The sequence below is a fragment of the Lichenostomus cassidix genome, chromosome Z, assembly GCF_008360975.1.
Source record: "Lichenostomus cassidix isolate B80296 chromosome Z, HeHo_3.0, whole genome shotgun sequence".
NCBI classification, from domain to species: Eukaryota; Metazoa; Chordata; class Aves; order Passeriformes; family Meliphagidae; genus Lichenostomus; species Lichenostomus cassidix.
The window spans coordinates 74,661,092-74,680,034 of record NC_139511.1 but is presented as its reverse complement, the minus strand read 5'-3'; the positions used below and the strand labels follow the sequence as shown (position 1 = coordinate 74,680,034).

The 18,943-nt window shown below is 51.1% G+C and overlaps 1 protein-coding gene across 1 annotated transcript; it reads left to right on the top strand.

Annotated features, from left to right (window-relative positions):
• The first annotated feature begins 44 nt into the window (after nucleotides 1–44).
• Nucleotides 45–17,332, top strand: ONECUT2 (one cut homeobox 2). Its single transcript, XM_085043264.1, has 2 exons — nucleotides 45–1,246; nucleotides 8,866–17,332. The coding sequence occupies exons 1-2, from the start codon at nucleotides 94–96 to the stop codon at nucleotides 9,150–9,152; spliced, it is 1,440 nt and encodes a 479-aa protein (XP_084899390.1). The 5' UTR covers nucleotides 45–93; the 3' UTR covers nucleotides 9,153–17,332.
• The last annotated feature ends 1,611 nt before the right edge of the window (nucleotides 17,333–18,943 follow it).

Sequence of the window (18,943 nt, the reverse complement as noted above, 5' to 3'; positions counted from 1 at the left end):
GCCGGCGCGGCGGACCCGGCTGAGCCGCCGCTGCCCGCGGGGCCGGCGGAGCGGGCGGCCCCGGGCCGCGGCGGCCGCCGCCCCGATGACCGGATGAGGAGCGGGAGCGGCGGCCGGCGGTGCCTGGGCGGGGAGCCGGCTGCGTGCGCCATGAACCCCGAGCTTGCGATGGAGCCGCTGGGCAGCCTGCACGGGGCGGCGGGGCACGAACCGGAGCTGATGGGCAGCCCCAGCCCGCACCACGGCGGCCGAGGCGCGGGGCCGCTCCGGGTGCCGCCCCCCCCGCCGCCGCCGCCGCCGCCGCCGCCGCCTCACCAGGAGCTGCCCCCCGCCGCCCGGCCCGCCATGGTACCCAGCATGGCCTCGCTGCTGGACGGCGCCGCCGAGTACCGGCCCGAGCTCTCCATCCCGCTGCACCACGCCATGAGCGTGCCCTGCGAGGCCTCGCCGCCCGGCATGGGCATGAGTGGCACCTACACCACGCTGACGCCGCTCCAGCCCCTGCCGCCCATCTCCGCCGTCTCCGACAAGTTCCACCACCCGCACGCCCACCCGCACGCCCACCACCACCATCACCACCACCACCAGCGCCTGCCGGGCAGCGCCGGCGGCGGCTTCGCGCTCATGCGGGACGAGCGCGGGTTGCCGGCCGTGAACAGCCTCTACGGGCCCTACAAGGAGGTGCCGGCCGTGGGGCAGAGCCTCTCGCCGCTGGGCAACGGGCTGGGCCCGCTCCCTGGCGCCCAGCAGGGCCTGCACGGCTACGGGCCGCCCGGCCACGACAAGATGCTGAGCCCCAACTTCGAGGCGCACGCTGCGATGCTGGCGCGAGGAGAGCAGCACCTGCCCCGGGGGCTAGGGACGCCGCCAGCCATGCTGCCGCCCCTGAACGGCGCGCACCACCCCGCGCCCCCCGGGCCGCCGCCGCCTCACGGCCCCGCGCTGCCCGCCGGCCGGGAGCGGCCGCCCCCCGCCTCCGGCCCGCAGGGGAGCGGCGCGGGGCAGCTGGAGGAGATCAACACCAAGGAGGTGGCACAAAGGATCACGGCGGAGCTGAAGCGCTACAGCATCCCACAGGCCATCTTCGCCCAGCGGGTGCTGTGCCGCTCCCAGGGGACCCTTTCGGACTTGCTGCGGAACCCCAAGCCTTGGAGTAAACTCAAGTCCGGCCGGGAGACGTTCCGCAGGATGTGGAAGTGGCTGCAGGAGCCGGAGTTCCAGAGGATGTCGGCCCTGCGGCTGGCAGGTAAGTGCCTGAGCGCGACCCCCGGAGCCCAGAGGCGCCCGGCCGGCCCCGCGGTGCGTTCGTCTGCCGGCCTGTCCCGGCCGCTTCCCCTCTCCGCCGTGAACCCCAGGGCTTTGCGGGGCCGGCCGGTGCCCGCCTCTCTCAGCGCTGGCACCGCGCAGCCCAGCTCGGTCCGGCGGGGTTGTGTGGGGCTATGCGGGGCTCGGGGCCGGCGGAGGGGCGCGCTCCTCTGCCGGGCGGCGGGGTTTTGCGGAGCTGCTCTCCAGGGCCTCCAGGGTGCTGAAGGTGCGCTCACCGCACCGCACTGCGCTCTCTGCGAGCATCCCTGCCGGCGCTACCGAGCGCAGCGGGAGGGGCCCTGCGGGAGCCCCGCGTCCCGGGACAGGCGGGGATCGGTGGGAGCGGGCGGGGGCCGAACCCGCTCAGCCTCCGCAGCCCGACAGCCCCGCAGCCCCGGCCCGGCCGCATTGTCCGCGGAGAGCGCGCCAGCGCCCCCTGGCGCGGCCGCGGAGCTCCGCAGCCCCCATTGTTCTGCGGGGGCCGCGGGGGGGGGCGGGCAGCGGCCCCCGGTACTGACCCCGGTAATGACCCCGGTACCGACCGCCGGTACTGACCCCCGGTACCGACCCCCGGTACTGACCCCCGGTACTGACCCCGGTACAGACCCCCGGTACAGACCCCCGGTACCGACCGCCGGTACCGACCCCCGGGGCTGCCTCCCCGGGAGCCGCGCGGCCGAGCATGTGGGTGCAGAAGGACACGGGGGCTGTGGCGCGGGCAGGCGCGCGTGGGACAGACCGCAGCGTGGGGCGGGGGCCGAGTCCGGGGCTCTCTGCTCTGACAGCGACGAAAATCCGGGGATGTTTGTGCCGCCGGCACAGTCCTTCTGTTATTTCGATTGATCCCAGGTCGGTCCCCAGCGGGCAGAGACACAGCGAGCTGTCCCCAGGGCTGCCTGCTCTGCTGGTACACCCGGAGCGGGGCTGAGGGGACACGGCGGTCTCTGCGCTGGGGAGATGTTTGCAGAGCGTCCCCGCACGAGGGGCAGCTGCCGAGCGGGGCAGAGAGGAGCCGTGGGTGATCGATGGCCGTAATCCCTGCCCGACCCCTACGAGAGGTGCTGAGGGTTAAACACCCACGGCCTGGGCTCTGCAGAATCCCCACTCGGGCTTTGCTGAGGCGCGGGGCTGTCCCGGCTGTTCTGCCCGTCGGGAGAGGGATGCTGATCCCCTCCTAGGCTCGAACGGCGACCGCCAGCTCCTCCCGTCCCTTCCAGCACCCGCGGGCATCCGGCTGCTCTCTGTTTGCAGCCAAAGGAAGGTGCCGAGGTCTGCCTGAGACAGAGGGGCTGAAGGGGTTTGGGGTTTTCGCCGAGCACGCGGTGATGTCGCCTTCACAAACAAACGTGTATCGGGAGGGAAATCGATGCTGATAATGTTGAGAAGATTAAAAGAGCATTAATGCTGGCAACAGGAGCATCAACGCGTGGACCCAGTTTTCATTGATCTGGAACCTGAGCCAGCTCGTTTCCAGTAATGTGGCTGGTGCTTTTCCTTCCCAGCACCGGGCCCGGGTGGGTTTCCCCGTGGAGCCCTACATACAGAGCAGAAAATCAGGAATCACAGCTGCATGCAGAGTTATGCCTGCATAATTCTGGATCTCTGCTTTTGCAGTCCCCCTGAATGCCTCTCCATCCAGGAGTAAAGTTTGGAGAGAGCTCAGGTGCTGAGTGGGTATGGATTCCCCATGGAGCGGGAAAGACCTTTGCAAATTACCTTTCCCTTCACTAAATCGATTATTTTAATTTTCTTTTATTACCACGTGTGAATATGTGGCCCCATTGCCTCAGTGCTTCCTTCGCCCCCTTCACTCGCTTGCTTAAATCCCTTTGAGCATGGGGGAAAAGCCACAAGTATTTCAGATTTTTAAAAACAAACAAAGAAAACCCCATAAGCTATTTGCCCCATAATCCTGGATTTTTTTCCCAAATGGGACGAAAATCTGCCATCCTTGGAGGGAAATCCCTCTCTCCCTGTGGAAGTAGTAGCAGAGTGGGTGTGCTTAGTATTTTTTTATTGTTATGATAGAATAAACGGCCCCGGTGGCCAGTCCCTAAATTTCTGTGAGGTTAGAAGAGCGCTCCGCCTCCTGTTTACCTTCCCCGGCGCCGGATCGCCGTATCGATGATTAAACTCTTGTGTACCTAAACACCATCAATGATTCATTGGTGCAGAGCAGCCCGAGCCCCGCTCGGTGCTCAGAGCCGTAAGCACCACGGAGAGCGGCGGGGAGCGATGAGCAGGGATGGAGCGAAGGGAGGAGGAGGAGGGAAGGCAGCAGGAGCGAGATGAGACCCGCGGGGCTGGCGGTGACACCCCGAGTGCCCCTGGCCGAGCAGAGGCAGTCAGCCGCCCGTCCTCTGCCTTTTGTGCCCCACTAAATGCTCCTTCACTGGGCTTGGAGACGATTCTCTTGTCTGTATCTCCAGTTAAAAATTAAGGCATGGGAACATCTGTATCAAGCCTGTTATCTATATATATATCTATATATAAAACCATTTCTTAGCGTTGAGCTAAATATACAGGTGCATAAAGGTTCTTTGAAAGGTGCTTAGCGGCTTGAAATATTGGTGCTCTCTTCAGCTATAGATTAGTGGTTGTGTTTGAACAATCCATGCGGTAAATTGTGGTGCTGGCTGATAAATTATATTTCTCGTGTACCAACTTTCTGAAATAATATCCTGCCCCAGCTCTTTGTTCCACATCATTTCTGAAGGCTTTTCTGCCACGCAGAGATCTGAATCCTGTTTTTGTGAAGCAGATGAGTTTTATCAGTTTCTTGGTTATTTGATAAAGTTAAATCTGAGCACATTTGTGATTAAATACATTTCTATATTTCTCCCTCACTTTTTTAAAGGAACTATTAATTGATCACCATGTGTTACTCATTCTGAAGCTGTTCTTCACTATTTCCTTTCAAGATTTTTTCCCCAGCATTTTTTTCTATTCCTGTATCTCTTCCCCATCACTATTTGAACTGAAATATCCCAAATTCAAGTTCTCTGTAGCTGAGAACTGCCACCATTTATTTGTGGCTCAGAATGCATAAAGGGAAGAACATTTTTGCTAACAGGATTATTTCCCAGTAACTGGTGTTGGTTCTTCCCACACTTTGTAGGGCATTTTGGCTCCGCGCTGTGACTCCGGCTGCTTGCGCTCAGTGCTCTTCCCTGATATTATTCACTAAACCTTGTCCTGGATGTTGCTGCCATCCAGCAGCTGCAGGGGCTCTTCCTTCCCTTCCAATTAGCCATTTCTGGGAGATGACAAGCTTCCTGCAGGAGCCAACACTGCTGGCTGTGCCGAGCCTCCGAGCACTAAAGGCAGCAGACTCCTCTCATCAGAGCAGCTCCCCTGGAGCTCTGCAGGTGTGTGGAGAATGGCTCTGAGAGGGAAAGCGGAGCTGAAAAGGACTGCAGGCATCACTTGTCCTGACAGTCTGCCCCTTTTTTCAGGGATCTCCAGAGGGGTTTTTTTACCTAGGCGATTGCTTCCAGGGCTTACAGGTACAAAAAAATCCTTAATGACTGGCCTTAATCTCACTTTTTGTCTTTTAAATCCTTTGCTTCTCATCTTATCCCCGCTAGACACAGCAAAAAAAAGCAATCCCTTCCTTCTGATAGCAATCTGTTGGTATTTAAGGCTCCCATCTTGTCTTCTCTCTGCTCTGGGAAAAGCCCATCATACTTGGGCAATGAATATGCAGGGAAAGCACTGTATCCAACAGGACAGATAATACATCTCTTTTTCCAAGGTAAAAGATTTTGTATCCAGCTCTATCAATCTTGCAGACTTTTGCATAAAAGGCTCTCTGATTTACAGAGGGTTTTGCACGCAGAAATCATACCAAACAGACTAATCTGAAATGGGTTTGGTGATAACATCAGCCAGGCAACTCACTGATGGCAGAGAGAAATGCAATCAAAAAAGAAATTGGAGTGTTTTGGGGTTGTTTGGGGTTTTTGAGCTATAAAATCAAACTGCTCCATTGTGAAAAAAGGGACTCAAACCACTGGTAAATGCTGCACAGAGGAATTATTAGCCAGGCGATAGAGGCTGGCAGGTTCCCAAAACGCAAATTGTCTCCAAGACCAAAATATCTCTCAGTAAGCAGGGAACATATTTATGAGCAGTGGTGATTTTCCAGCAGTTCTCATCCCCTCATAATAGGATGGGAGCCGAGGCATTAAGCTTTGGCAAGCTGCACTCAGCTGCAGGAGGTGAAGGAAGAGCAGGAGGAAGTCTTCCTCGGAGAGCAGCACAGGTCTGGCTTTCCCACATAAGATGGCAGAGCTTTGCTCCTGTCCTCTCCTGTTCTTCCTAATCCCAGCCTATCTGTAACAGGCAGGAAAAGGAAATACTCATGTCCTGCTAGAATCTCCCATGGGTCAGAATTCCTGAAAACAGAAGCACACAGCAAGGTCTCACTAGATCTGCCTAGATCCCTTGCAGTAAGCACTCAGGCTCTTATTCAGCTCTTTCTTACCCACCTCAGCTTTAAATTCCCAGATTTCTTGGAAAAGGTGCCTGAAGCCCTTCCCTTTCTCCACAGGTGCTCTGGTACTTCCAGGGAAGTGCTGGCACATCACCTGGAGATGCTGCTCTGACAGGCATGGGGAAGGCCTGGCTTCATCCCTGGGCTCTGACCAGGGCAATATAAGTCTTTGTCAATGAAAAGTGTTATAATTCAGCTGGAAATTGCAGGTTCAAAAGGAGGAATTTCCAGAAAAAGAGGAAGCGTAAATCTCCTGGGTGTTAAATGTGAAGGACTCTGAGTGCAGCTGGAGGGATCCAGAATTGTGCTGTGCTGGAAGGTTCCATGATACTCAGAGGCTCCTGTGCTGAGGTGGGTGCTGCAGCACTGCAGGGAGGAAGCAGAATTTACAGCCCAATTCCAGCCATCCTGCAGATTTACAGGAGACTGGACACAAACAGCCTCAGAGCTGTGGCTTGCCAGGAAGAAACATAAAGGAGCCATGTCCCCAAAACCATACATCTTCTCTTCTCAGAGAGCTGCAGGTTGCAGAGCCTGGAGAGGGGTGGCATTCCCTGGGGATTGTGACAGGATTTAAAGGGAAAAATCAGGGAGGGTGCCAAGAAAACATCTTGCTGGCTGAAAACAGCCAGGCTGTGAGCTGCTTTTTGGAGCATTGTAGGAATCCGTGGCTCTCCAAACAGGGAACATCTCACTATTACAATGGATGAGCAAGCAGAATTAACTTTGTGCTACACATTCAATCTGTTCTTCTGGATAAATGCCATCAAGGGCATTCCTAGGGTTCCAAAAATGAGGAGTTTGGTGTGTGTGTGCAGCAGCTAGGATGAGCAGCACTGGCTGCCCATCCTGACAATGTGATTATTTGCATCTTCATTCCGATTGCTCCTTGTTCCATAATGATTTTGTACACAGCGGAGTACTTAACCTAATTTGTATTGATCTCAATCGCTCTCATTCGTGCATACTTAATTCAGAGAGGTAATCAAATTGATTTCTGAGGCCTAGTTTTTAAGAGATTGTAGTAACAGGGATATACAAGGGGTTGCTTTAAGTGAATCACAGCGCAAGAAAAACATTTTAAATCTTTGGAAACGTTTTGATAGTCATTTCATTGTGTTCAGCATTACCAGAGTAATTACATTTCCCTCACATTGAGTCCTCTTCAAAATCGAATTGAGGAGCAGTTTCAGTTCCCTCAGACAGATAACTGCGTTTGGGTGACTCTGCACCCACAGAAACCACATAGGTGGGATCAATATTCGCAGCTTGTCCTCAGCAACGATGGAGAGTGAGGACTTTACTGCTGGATTAAGGGAATATTGGTCTCTGCTTCACTCCTTCTTAACACCTTTTGTTTCATGGGTGGAGAGTCACTTTTGCCATTAGCAAAGACCCTCCTGCACCCTCTTATTCAAGTTGTGGGGCTCCACTTTGGTCCATGATAGGGAGGCAGCACTGACCCCATTTCTGAACAGTTCCAATATTGTTTCTGTGGAAGAGCATCTTTAGTCCAATGCAAAATAAAAAGGAAGCTTTTTTTCTTTCCCCCCCCATAGTTATGGCTTTTGGTTCTCGCCGGTTGTCCATTTTCTTCCATAGGATATGCTCAGGTTTAACCGCAGCTAATAAATCAAATTGTGCTTAGAATCCAGATGGTCTCTTCCCTTCCCTCCCCTGTTAAAACCTTTCTCTTTCTTCCTGGAAAATCACTTGATTTTATTAGAGTGCTCACCCCATTTTTCTCTGCTGAGAGATGCTCGTCAGGCGCAGCGTTTGCCTTTGTGGGGCCTTTTCAAGAGCAAACTCAACAGTTCAAGGAAAGTATTTACTGAATGCATCGAAAAGCACATACCTCTGCATTATTTATTATCAGATACCAATAACAGTAAAACGCAGAGTATCTCAGGACATAAATTAGTGATGGTAGGAAACACTCCACTCGTCCCAGTGTCCCGGAACCGATTAGAGGCTGCAGCAGAGATGCTGGTGCTCTTCACATCCCCAGCATTGGGGACTTCATTTTTGGATATATTTGGAGCTCTGACCTTGACGGCTTTGCTGCAGCCATCGGAATTTGGCAGCTGGGAGGGGTCAGGGTGAGGCACTCACACAGAATACTCCAATTTCCTGCAGAAATGCTGTGAGATGCTGCCCTGGCATAGGAAGAGGCAGTCAGTACCACACCGGCTGAGCCAAGCTCCACACAGCTACAGCCCTGACTGGGTTAATTACAGACATCTCCACCGTCTGACTTTTACTTTTGGGCCAGCTTCATTTCACATTCCAGACCTGCAGAATTATTTAACAGGGCTGCTTAAAACCCTCCCACTTATCAATTCTCTGGGCTCATTTTGTCCCAGCACATTACCTAACCATGTCAACATATGGATTTTCTCCCTGTGCCCAGCAGACAGCCTGGGCAGGCTATTTTTAAGTGTGGGTGTGCTCCGGCAGCAGGATTGGTTTCAGCACTTGCTGTTCTCTCTCTGCTAATAAATACAGAGCAGCTATTAATACGGATGGGTTTAGGATCCATTAGCATCGCTCAGTGCTGGTCCTGCACTGCTGCCCTGCCAGACCTGAGCTCTGACAGGCACTTCTGCCTGGTTTCACCCTCGGGACATGCCCCAGGAAGGGCACAGATGATGGAAACTGTGCCCTGGGGTGGTGGCACTACAAGAGTCAGGCTGGAGGGGATGAGTGGGGAGGAACCAGGTGAGCCTTGTGCTGGGAGGCCAGGCAGGAACGTGGCAGCTTTTCCCCTTGGCAGTCACACAAAGCTGCTGCCACCAGGGCTGTGACTGGAGTTTGCTTTGGGCTGTTCAGAGGGATGAAACTTCTGTACAGTGTTATCCCTGGCTGGTGAGAGATGCTGGGGATGTGAGAACAAGTGCAGCCTGCTGGATTCCTCTGGGAGCCCCTGGATCCCACAGGCCAGAGCGGTGCTGGTTTGGCCGGTGACACTCGTGCCCAACATGTGACAGTGCCATGGTCAGGGTAGCTGGCGGGGTCTGTGGGCACCACCCTGACACTTTCTCTCTGTCTCTGCCACCCCCTCCCAGCCTGCAAACGCAAAGAGCAAGAGCCCAACAAAGAGCGGAACAACTCCCAGAAGAAATCCCGCCTGGTTTTCACCGACCTCCAGCGCCGAACACTTTTCGCCATCTTCAAGGAGAACAAGCGTCCCTCCAAAGAAATGCAGATCACCATCTCCCAGCAGCTGGGCCTGGAGCTCACCACCGTCAGCAACTTCTTCATGAACGCCCGCCGGCGCAGCCTGGAGAAGTGGCAGGATGACCTGAGCTCCGGGGGCTCCTCATCGGCGCCCAGCAGCTGCACCAAGGCATGAGTGGTGGGCACGGCGGGCACGGCTGGCACTGCCAGGACAGCGGCTTGGCAGCAGGGCCCCTCGCTGGTGACCTAAAGCACAATCCCCCCGCAACCAACCCCAGCCCAGCTGTCCCCGAGGACCTTCCTACAGCTTCTCATCAGTCTCAGCAGGCGCAGGTTCCACTTTAACCTCTCTCCAAACAATACTATGCTCAGGACAGGCAAAGGAGGTCTGAAACACAGGGGAGTTTTTCTTGAGGCAGGTTTCTCCCGAGCCCCAGGTTGCCGTGGCCTCCCGTGCCCGGTGCCTGCTGTGTGCTGGCCACACCACCCTGCAGCCACACGACAACGGAGCACAAAGTCGGACGCTGAAAACCCAAGACCCCGTTTTTAAACTCAGGCATGGTTTTGTTAAGTGTTTTAGGGGAACAAAGAAATCAGATTTAGGGTTTTTTTCGTTTGGTTTTTCAGTTTAATTTACTCAGCTTGTTATTGGATAGGAAAAGTTCAGTTCTCTTGAGCTCAAAGTATCAAGCACAAAGCCGGTAGCTGCAGCCATGGTCCAGCCCTGGGCTGTCCAGCTGCAGCCTGACATCCCAGGAACACCGTGGAGACAGCACGAGCCTCAAGCACAGCTGGCAGCTCCTCACAAACTCTGTGTTTGTATCTAATGCACACTCAGGAGGTTGATGGAACTGCTACAGTTCATGGAGCAAACACAATTTTTGGAAGATCTAGGTTTATTTACTTTATTACATCCTTTTTAGTTTCCGGGAATCTGGTTTCTCTTCGGCAATGGCCATGTTACCGAAACCTTTTTGGTTTTCAATGTATTTTTGTTCATTTTTTCAGTATTTTATGGTACTTTCAAGCAGGAAAAGAAACAGAAGCAAACCCTTCAGATGCCACCAACTGTTTCAGACGTGCCGCATTTAGCTCTATTGCATCCCTAAGTTCCTTTTCCTCCCCGGCTCCCTGAGCCGGCAGGAACACAGCACACCAAAGAGACAGGATTTCTGCAAGCCAAAGATATTTATAACTTGCCATTTCTCTTGGTCGTGGCTGGTGCGGGTGGTTGGCCAGCGCTGGGGAAGCCTGGCAAGCTCCGAGCCCTCTCTCCAGCTCCGTGCAGCAGAGCCACCCCTGGCTGGTGACCTGCTAGAGACACTTGAGACTTTTTTTATGTACTACTTAATCGAAACCAAAGAAACGTTTTCTGCACCTACTTCTTCTGCAACAAACTGTTCCATTGAAAGATAAAATAAAAATTAAAAAAAAAACAAAACCAAGGAAGCATGTCAGGAAACAAACGAGTACCACACTGTGTTCTACAGACATCTTGGACATTTTCGGAAGCAGATCTCAAAGAAAGGGTTGACAAGAACAAGAACAAAGCAAAGCCAGTACGATTGCTGCTTCATTTGACAACTCAAGTCATCTTAAAGTTGAAGATTGTCTTTAATTTGTGCCTATGCAGATTTTTCAAAAGAACAAGGAACAGAGCAACCAAAACCTCAACAGCTACAATACCAAAGATGAGGATTCTCACTACTTGTGTTTCAGTTTGTTTCTCTTCTTGCACGACTAATGCACATAACCCCACTGATCTCTGGGCAGGTAACCACTCGTGGGTCCTTGAGTGACCAAAAGGGTGGGTTTATTTATGTTTTCCCTGTTTCTGCCCCACATGGCATCTTTCCAAGAGCTGCACAGACTCCAAGATGTTGGGATACTGTGCTGATACATCTCCTCCCTCCAGGAAACACTCATGGGTTGGGTGTGACTTGTGCGTTGGTGTCCCTTGTGTCTGGAGCTGTTAGCAGCCACCTTCCTGCACGTGACATCAGTCGAGTGACCTCCACCCTTCTTTCTCTTCCCCAGGGATAAAACTTGCAATATGTGTGTTCCCATCTGTGTCAGTGTGAGTGCTGAGCAGCACCACAGCTCAGCTCCAAACTTCTACCTGAACCAAACCCAGGTGTTCAGCTGTTCTTGGGGCAGTTCAGGAGGTGGTTCTGAATTGTTAGCCTTGTAATGTTGTATGATCCAAATCATGACATGTCCAAATTTATCCTCAGAGCCAGAGCACATCTTGCTCCTCTCTGCCTTTAAACAAGGGCTTCTGTTTAGTTGCTTCACAGAACTGCTGCAGTCATTTTCCAATGACTTCACTTAAAATAGAAAAAAAAAATCAAGAAGGCTTGTCTGCTCAGGACAGGAAAAGGTTCTGGAAAGCAAAATCAAGATCCTCACAGCTGAATTGACAGGATGTGCCTGCTGTGGGCATCAAAGCATCCTACAGCAGAGATTTCTAGGCAGATTCAAAAGAGATTTGGAGAATCCTCATAGCCAGACACAGAATAAAGCTGCCAAAAAATTGTTCTGATCGGGGCTGACATGTTCTGAGGCCTAAATGCCAGGTGGTTGAGTGTGGAGTTTGGAGCCAGCAGGCTGTGGAGCAGAGCCCAGCTGAGGTGGTATGCTCATGTTGAAATTTCACTCTCATTCCCACCCAAGTGTCCATCAAACCAGCTCCTCAGGGGAGGTGTCTCATGCTGGAAGTGTTCCCTGCAATCTGCAGTGTCAGGGGGTGACATAGGACTGGTGGAAACCCCAGTGCTCATTGCTCAGCTCCCCTTCCTGCAGTGCCAGGGCAGGGAAGAGCATTGTATCCCACAGGGAATGAGCCCCAGGCATCCTCTGAGGCTGAGCTTGGCTGTGGGACACCTCACTGAGGGACACCTCACTGGGGGACACTCACTCCCCTGAGGGACATCCAGAGCCCCACAGCTCTGGCCTTCCACTTTCCTCAGAGGCAGAAGGGAGCTGAGCACAGCTTCTGGCAAAGCCTGGGAGCAAAGGCTTTTTGCTCCTGCTCAGAGCTCATCCGATAGCCCCAACAAAGGGAGTTTAGATCAGCTACTGAATTACTTACAAATTTCTCCTCAGTGAAATTCTCTCCAAATTGTGCAAGTGTTTGTTACACAACATTACAGCCTTCTCTGGGCTGGGGCTTCAAATCTATCAACGGTCACAAACCATTTTCACTCAAAAATCCTGCTGCATTTTTTATCCCTGCATCTCTCATGGCCCTGTGTGACGTCTTCCATTTCACTGTCCACTCTTGTTGGCTTTAATGTAGCAGCTCCCTCAGACGAGGAGCGTGGGAGCCAAAGACTGTGGTGGAGATCTTTGCCCACAGGGGCAGAGTGTGTGCTGTGCTCTGCCCACACCCAAAACCCAAACAGCTGTGTTCCTCCTCTGTACCCTGCATTTAGGAATCTACAGACCTGTGCAACGTAACTTGTCGCTTTATTTATTGTGCTGCGAAAGACTCATGTGTACAGAGAGTATCCCAGCATCTTCCGGACCGGGAACTTGGAGTCACACCCTTGGGCACAGCCGAGATGAATTCAACTTTCAAGAAACCTTGGATATTGCTGGGTGTCCCGTGCAGGAACAAAGAATGTGCTCACTGATTTCGGTTGCAAAGCTTTATTGTGGATCTCTCTTACCTACAGCTGAATCCAAAGAGCTGCAAAGGACTTGACCAGCAAACCTTGCTGAGCCCCACGGGAGGAAGGGAATCTCCTCTCCCAAAGGAAGGCACGGGAATGACATGGTATTGCTAAGAGTGTGCTGGCTTTGGACATGGCCAATGCTTCCCTTGCTTGTCACAATTCCAAAGTATTTTTAAGACATGGGGAAACTTTCTACTTGGCCTCCTTTATATTTATTATGGGGAATTTTTATTGTTTAAATTTTTTAAGAAGGCAAAGCTTAAAATGGTTTTATTTTTTTTCCAGACACTTGTGGGTTTTAACGCGATATATTATCTATGGATAATGTAATTTATTTAATTTAGTCTTAGGGCAGGTCCTGAGATCTCTCTTCAGTCTGAATCCCATTGTGTTTCAGTTCGGTTTTTGAATTCAGTGGGAGTTGTGCCTGAATGCAGACTGCAGGGTCAGGCTCCGATGTTAGCTATTTGTATCTATTTAATTCAGCCATTTATGAATTCATTTGGGAGTGATTTTGCCTATTTATCCATAGGACTGTTGTAGTGCATCAGGGATGCGAAGCTTGTTAGGAAATACACTTAAAAGTTGGTATTGCTTTGTAGAGCAGCCAGGTTCTGTCAGACAGGGAAGAACAACTCATTCCATAAAACAGGGGTCTAGTTTTAATTCCTTCTTCTAATTAATTTTAAATATCAATGTTTAAATTATTTAAGTTAATCTCTTCCCACCTGATTAAAAAGTGCGACGTACCTTTATTATGGCATATAAAGCCTTCATAATATAACTTATTTATTTAACTTATTCATCGTCACCCAGGGATGCCCTTATAGAGTTTTTATTTTTTATTTAGAATTATCTATAAAGCACTACAGCTGATTTCCTGTAAGAACAGCAGAGTGAACTTTGAGGACAAGCAATGAATATTCAACCTAAAACTGTGCATTCAGAAAAATGGGAAAAAAAAAAAAAAAGACAGTGGGATACTTTGCCTGAACTTTGTGGCTTCTTAAAACTTAAACTGGGGGGGAAATAATCCATGCCAAGCAAAAAGAGAGAAACCCTTAAACTAGCTGCTTCCAAGAATGAACTTCTGTGTGTGGAAAAAAAAAAAGAAAAAGGAAAAAAAAAAAAAGGAAAAAAAAACCTAGGAAAAAAACCTTTCTATTTCTAGTGAGAACCAAAGAGGCTACCTCACTGACTTTTCCATTTGTAATTTTAATCGTGTTGATGATACCAAAGATACCAAAGATTTCTTTCTCTGTGCGGTCTGCATTCTGCTTGTGCTCTCTGGTAACTCCCACCGCTCCTTCCTACACCCAGAAACGCCCAGCAGAGCCCAGATTCCCAAAGAAACGCTTCCCTGGAAGCTGCCAGTTCTGGTGACGCCCTTTTCTGTGTTGCTTACTCCTTCCTGCCAGCAACAACCGCCTGGAGATGTGGAGCCAATCCCCAGCCAGGTCCCGTTGTGAGGACCTGGAGGTGGATCCGAGGTCTGTCCATCCGCAGATTCCCTGGGGAAAGGCTCCGCCTGGGCCGGGATGGGGTTTGTTTGCAGCAGCAATTAGCATTGCTAATTATTATTATTCTTGAGCAGAGCCCAGGGTTTGGTGCGGGGCCAGGGAGGAGTTCTCCTGCCCGTGTGCAGCCAAACTCCCACAGATCCGGGGCCTCCTCACCTTTGGTTGTTGTTTACAATCACAGTTTTCAGATCCAAATCAATTAATTACTTTTCTCAAGTTAGCAATGAAGCGAGGCTACATTAAGCTCCATTAGCATTGCGCTCCTGAGTGATTACTTCCGAGTTGTTAGGTTGTTCAGTCGGGGAATTAGCAGCGCCCTTTGGCACTTGGGTTTTGAGGCTGTTTAACCCTGTTTGTAGGACTGAAGCGATGCTCTGAGGAGCTGAATCCACCCCTGGGACAGCTGCTGCAGAGCCCAGCCCTTTCTTTCCCCGAGGAATCTGCCTGAGCCATGCCCTTGGATTCACAGAGGTGACAACAGCTCAGCACAAACGCTCCGCTTCAATTAAGCGTTGCCTTTTCTTTTGTATTTCTTTGGGGGTTTAAGTCCGTGTTGGAAACGGTAGGACTTGACAAGTGTGCTTTTCTCTCTCTCTCTCTCTCTCTGTGTTCCTTCAACACAAAGCTGTAATAATTCTCAGGATGCCTTCCGGGCGGGGGGAGCCGATTGTCCCTGTGCCCTCGGACACAGACAGTCCCCAGAGCTGGCAGGGTCCCCGCGGCCCCCCCGACTCCTGCTTCACTTGCAAAGAGTGACGTTACCACGGGACGAGTGCCTTGCTTGAACCAAAGCAACGATTTTGCCAGTCTAGACCTCTCTGTGCTTTTTTTTATTCTTCCTGTGAATACCTCAGCTTCGACTGGGCTGCCGAGTTGTACCTGGTGGGCTTTTGTACTGTGGTGCTTTGCAATGCAGCCCTGCAAAGAACAAACTCCTGATAATACCAAAGGCTCTCTTTCTCCTCCTCCTCTCCTCCTCTCCCCAGTCTCTCTTTCTCCATGGTTCCAAAGCTTTATTACGAACTGGGCATGTTGGCAACGCAGACCGTGCAATCCCTTACTGAATTTTCTCAGATATACCTCATAGAGAATAGCTGTTTAGCGTAATGTTATTATAGCGTATGTAATAAATTATTCACTGTTTCTTTTTGGTAACTGTGATTTAAAAGAAAAAAAAAGAAGAAGAAGAAGCTTTATACGTTTTAGGTTGTGCTTTTGTACTAGACAGAGAAGGTGCGCTTAAAAATGTACGTCAGTCTTTCTTCCTGTTGGGTTTTTTTTGTTCTTATGGATTGGGGAAAAGTTGCAGAATGAGCCCAAAGTTTACAGTTTCATATTTTGCTGAAGAAACAATCTGTGTTCATTTGCTCTGTTGGAAAAAAAGAAAAAAAAAAAAGAAAAAAAAAGAGAAAAAAAAAGATTATTTTCTACATTTGTGCTACTTGGTCTGAAGAGCTGATTGTCCTGTGTGACGGTGTAGTATTATAATTAGCAACTGCCAATCAGCGCTCCCATGTTTATGCATGAGGCAAACCCTTAGCAGTGTGATGCATCGTGGTTCTTAATGGCAACTTCTTCCTTTGGGTTTGGGACGAGTTCTTTGGCTTGATGGTATTTATTTATGCATGGAGCCTGTTAGCTGTTCGCAGTCGTGGCACAGTTGTGTTTGCATTTACGCTGTGAAATCACACCCAGTTTCATCCCGTGCAGCTCAGCACCGCTCAGGGCAGCTGTCCAGATCAGCTCTGGTCTGTCCCTGTGTTAAACAGACCCAAATTCAATTCCAATTAAATTGCCATTTGAGGAGAAGTTTGGCCAACTGGCAGCTTCTTCCCAGTGGTTCAATTCGTTCAGTCACGTGGCAATACACGTCCTGCTCCCTGCAGAGCCAACTGTGCATTTTTTCCCAGGATCAGGAGTTCTTTGGCTTTATGGCAGCCCGTGGGCCCAGCAGGGACCGGCCGGGGCGGGTGGCACCTGAGATCCTGCCCGACCCAACCAGCCCGGCTGTTGTGCCACCACGGGCAGGACACACGAGCCTGGGGTCAGCAGTGCTCTCCCAGCTGTGTCACCCGGCCGGGGGGTCCATCTGTGTCCCCCAGCTGTGTCCCCTGGCTCTGGCAGCCCCTCGCCCACCCCGTGCCCCAGGGCCAGGTTTGTTAAGGTGCTTTATCCCCCCTTTGGTTTGTCCCTCGTGCCACAAGCCAGATTCACACTCAAGCCCCCCATTTAAGAATGGGTTGTGTTTTCTCTGCGGGTCCAGCTGGGGAGCCCTGCTGTCCCCCTGACCCCGGGTTGTACTGGACATAAAGCCAAACCAACTGCTCCGTACCCTTTACTCTGCGTGGAAGAGGTGGTTGGGCAGGGGGGAGTCACAGTCTTCTGAGGAGGCGTCTGAGTCCCGTCAGTAGAGTGTTGGTATCGTCTGTCATTAAGGGTATATTAGAGATGTGCTTTCATTAGTGCAAGGAGACATTTTTATTTGGCCTTACTCGGTAGGTTGTGATAAGAATGAAAGCTGTGTAATATAATCGGGTTATTTTTTTCCTGATTTCTCTGCCAAAGACAGTAATGGATACAAGAACTTTAAATAGGGGTTTTTGTAAGACAGTTGATGATTGTAACAGTGGTTAATCTTCCAGAAAGCTTTCCACGTTCTTCCGCAATAAGCAGAGCTGGGATGTTTAGGCAGAGCCCTGCTGGCAGATGCCACCACTCCTCACCAACACGCAGTTGTTCTAAAACCAGGCTCTGAGTACACCTGCATTCCTCAGTCCAGAGGCAACAAGGGGTAGGTGAGGCCATGGCAAGGGCACAGCAGGGTCGGCACGAGCTGCTCCAGCTGGCTGGAATTTGCCAAGGTACTTGTATTATGAAATTTAAGGTCTATTTTATTATGTCATTTTATGTCATTTTTTAACTTTGTGGAAGGTGATATGTTGAACTGAGTGTAAGCTGAGTTTTTCAGACAAATAAAGTAGCTAAAGAGTGAATGTTATTTTATCATTAAAGGGTTTTTACTCACTGATTTGTGCCAATAGATGTCCTTTATCTCAATGACAAGTATTACATTGCTTTCAAAGCTTTATTTATAGCTATTGATGTAAAACCCCCACACACATATTATTTGCCAAAGTTCAATAAAGGAGGAAAACAATGTTTTTGCTTCCTTGTGCGATCAAAAGTTCCTGGTTTTTTTCCCAGGTTTTTTCCACCACAGCCCAATCCCATACCAAGGGGTGGAGTGGAGCCAAACAGGGGCTCTGGCTGCTACAGCTCTGGGGATGTGGAGGGGTGAGGAGAGCTGAGCACAGACAGACTAATGCAGCACCCAGTGTAAGATCTCACCCAAAAAATGCTACTTGGGATGGAGGGCCTGGCTAAGTGTGAACAAAAAGTACCTGGTAAAAGTTCTGGCACCTTCTGCCACAAGCACAGCTTATGTATGTGTAGTGATATTAAAGGAGAAATTGCTTTATATTTATGTAAGTCATAGAATTACGTGATGCAATTTAATTACCATAAAATTATGTAAGTTTATTGCATTCATTCCCTGAAGCAGCTCCACAGGAGGACGCAGGAGGTTCCTGGAGCTGAAATTCCATGACGAGGAGGATGTAGCAGGTTTGTCTTCATTCATTCATTCAATCACTTACCCAGCTGAGGGCAAGTCTGGTTTGCTTTGTCTCCTCAAAAAAAAGGCAAAACAAAGTGCACAAGAAAAAGCACTTTCCTGTGCTTCTCTCTAAAAAAACCAAACAAAACCAGCCCTTTCTGCCCTCACTCTCTCCATCTGCCATCCCTCTCTGCCCACGTGGAGCAGGGTCAGCCTGGGGAGGGCACAGGAGGGACCCCAGAGCCCCCAGCACTGCTGTGTCCCAGCCCCAGAACAGCAACCAGCACCACAGGGTTTATTGTCTGGGATCTAACCTTGGCACCAGTGTCTAACCTTGGGGTTAATAAACTCACTGAAAATTTTGTTTTCATGCTCATTCTCCTCGTGTCCCTCTCTCGACACTGAGCCAGATTCTGCCATTAATTAAATTTACACTGCTTCATTTCACTTTGCTGAGTGGCAACGGGTGCAGATAAAGGCAGAGCTGCCTCCTCAGCACTTTGTGTCACAGAGCCCAGAACGTGGCTCTTCCAGCCTCCTTCCCTTCTCCCTCTGGCTGGGGTGTGCAGGAGACTCCCACGGAACAGGAGGGGAGCCCTGAGCCCTGTGTGCCCCCTGAGCACCCCCGGGCATGGGGCTGAGCCATGGCAACACGCTGGGTGAGGAGTGTTTTCCCAAGCAAGGAGGTGGCGAGGACAGCAGGAGCCAGTGCCACCAGGGTGGCTGCTGGCCCCAGGAAGGGTAAAAACACTTTAACAGCAAAGAGGCAAAAGCGATGACACTGAGACTAATGCAGCCCACGGCAGGTCATTCCCATTTCACTTGCAGGATTGTTCCCCTGAGAATGCATTTTCCAGGCACTTAGCTGTGGGCACAGCTGGATGAAGGAAATGGGACCATTTCATTAAGCTGCCGAAAAGCTGAAGGATGAGCTGGGTGTGTGGCAGGATTGCAGCTGGGCTGGGATGTTGTATCAGCAGCAGTTTTTCCCAGTGCCAGACTGTGCCCCCTGTGCTTGGGTCCAGGGTTGACTTTGTACCTGTGCAGCTCATTCCTGTGAATTCCCCTCAACTCACTGTTTCCTAACCCTGTCAGGAATCATACACACAATTATTCCCGGTTAAAATGCTGTATAAAAACCCTTCTGTTTTGT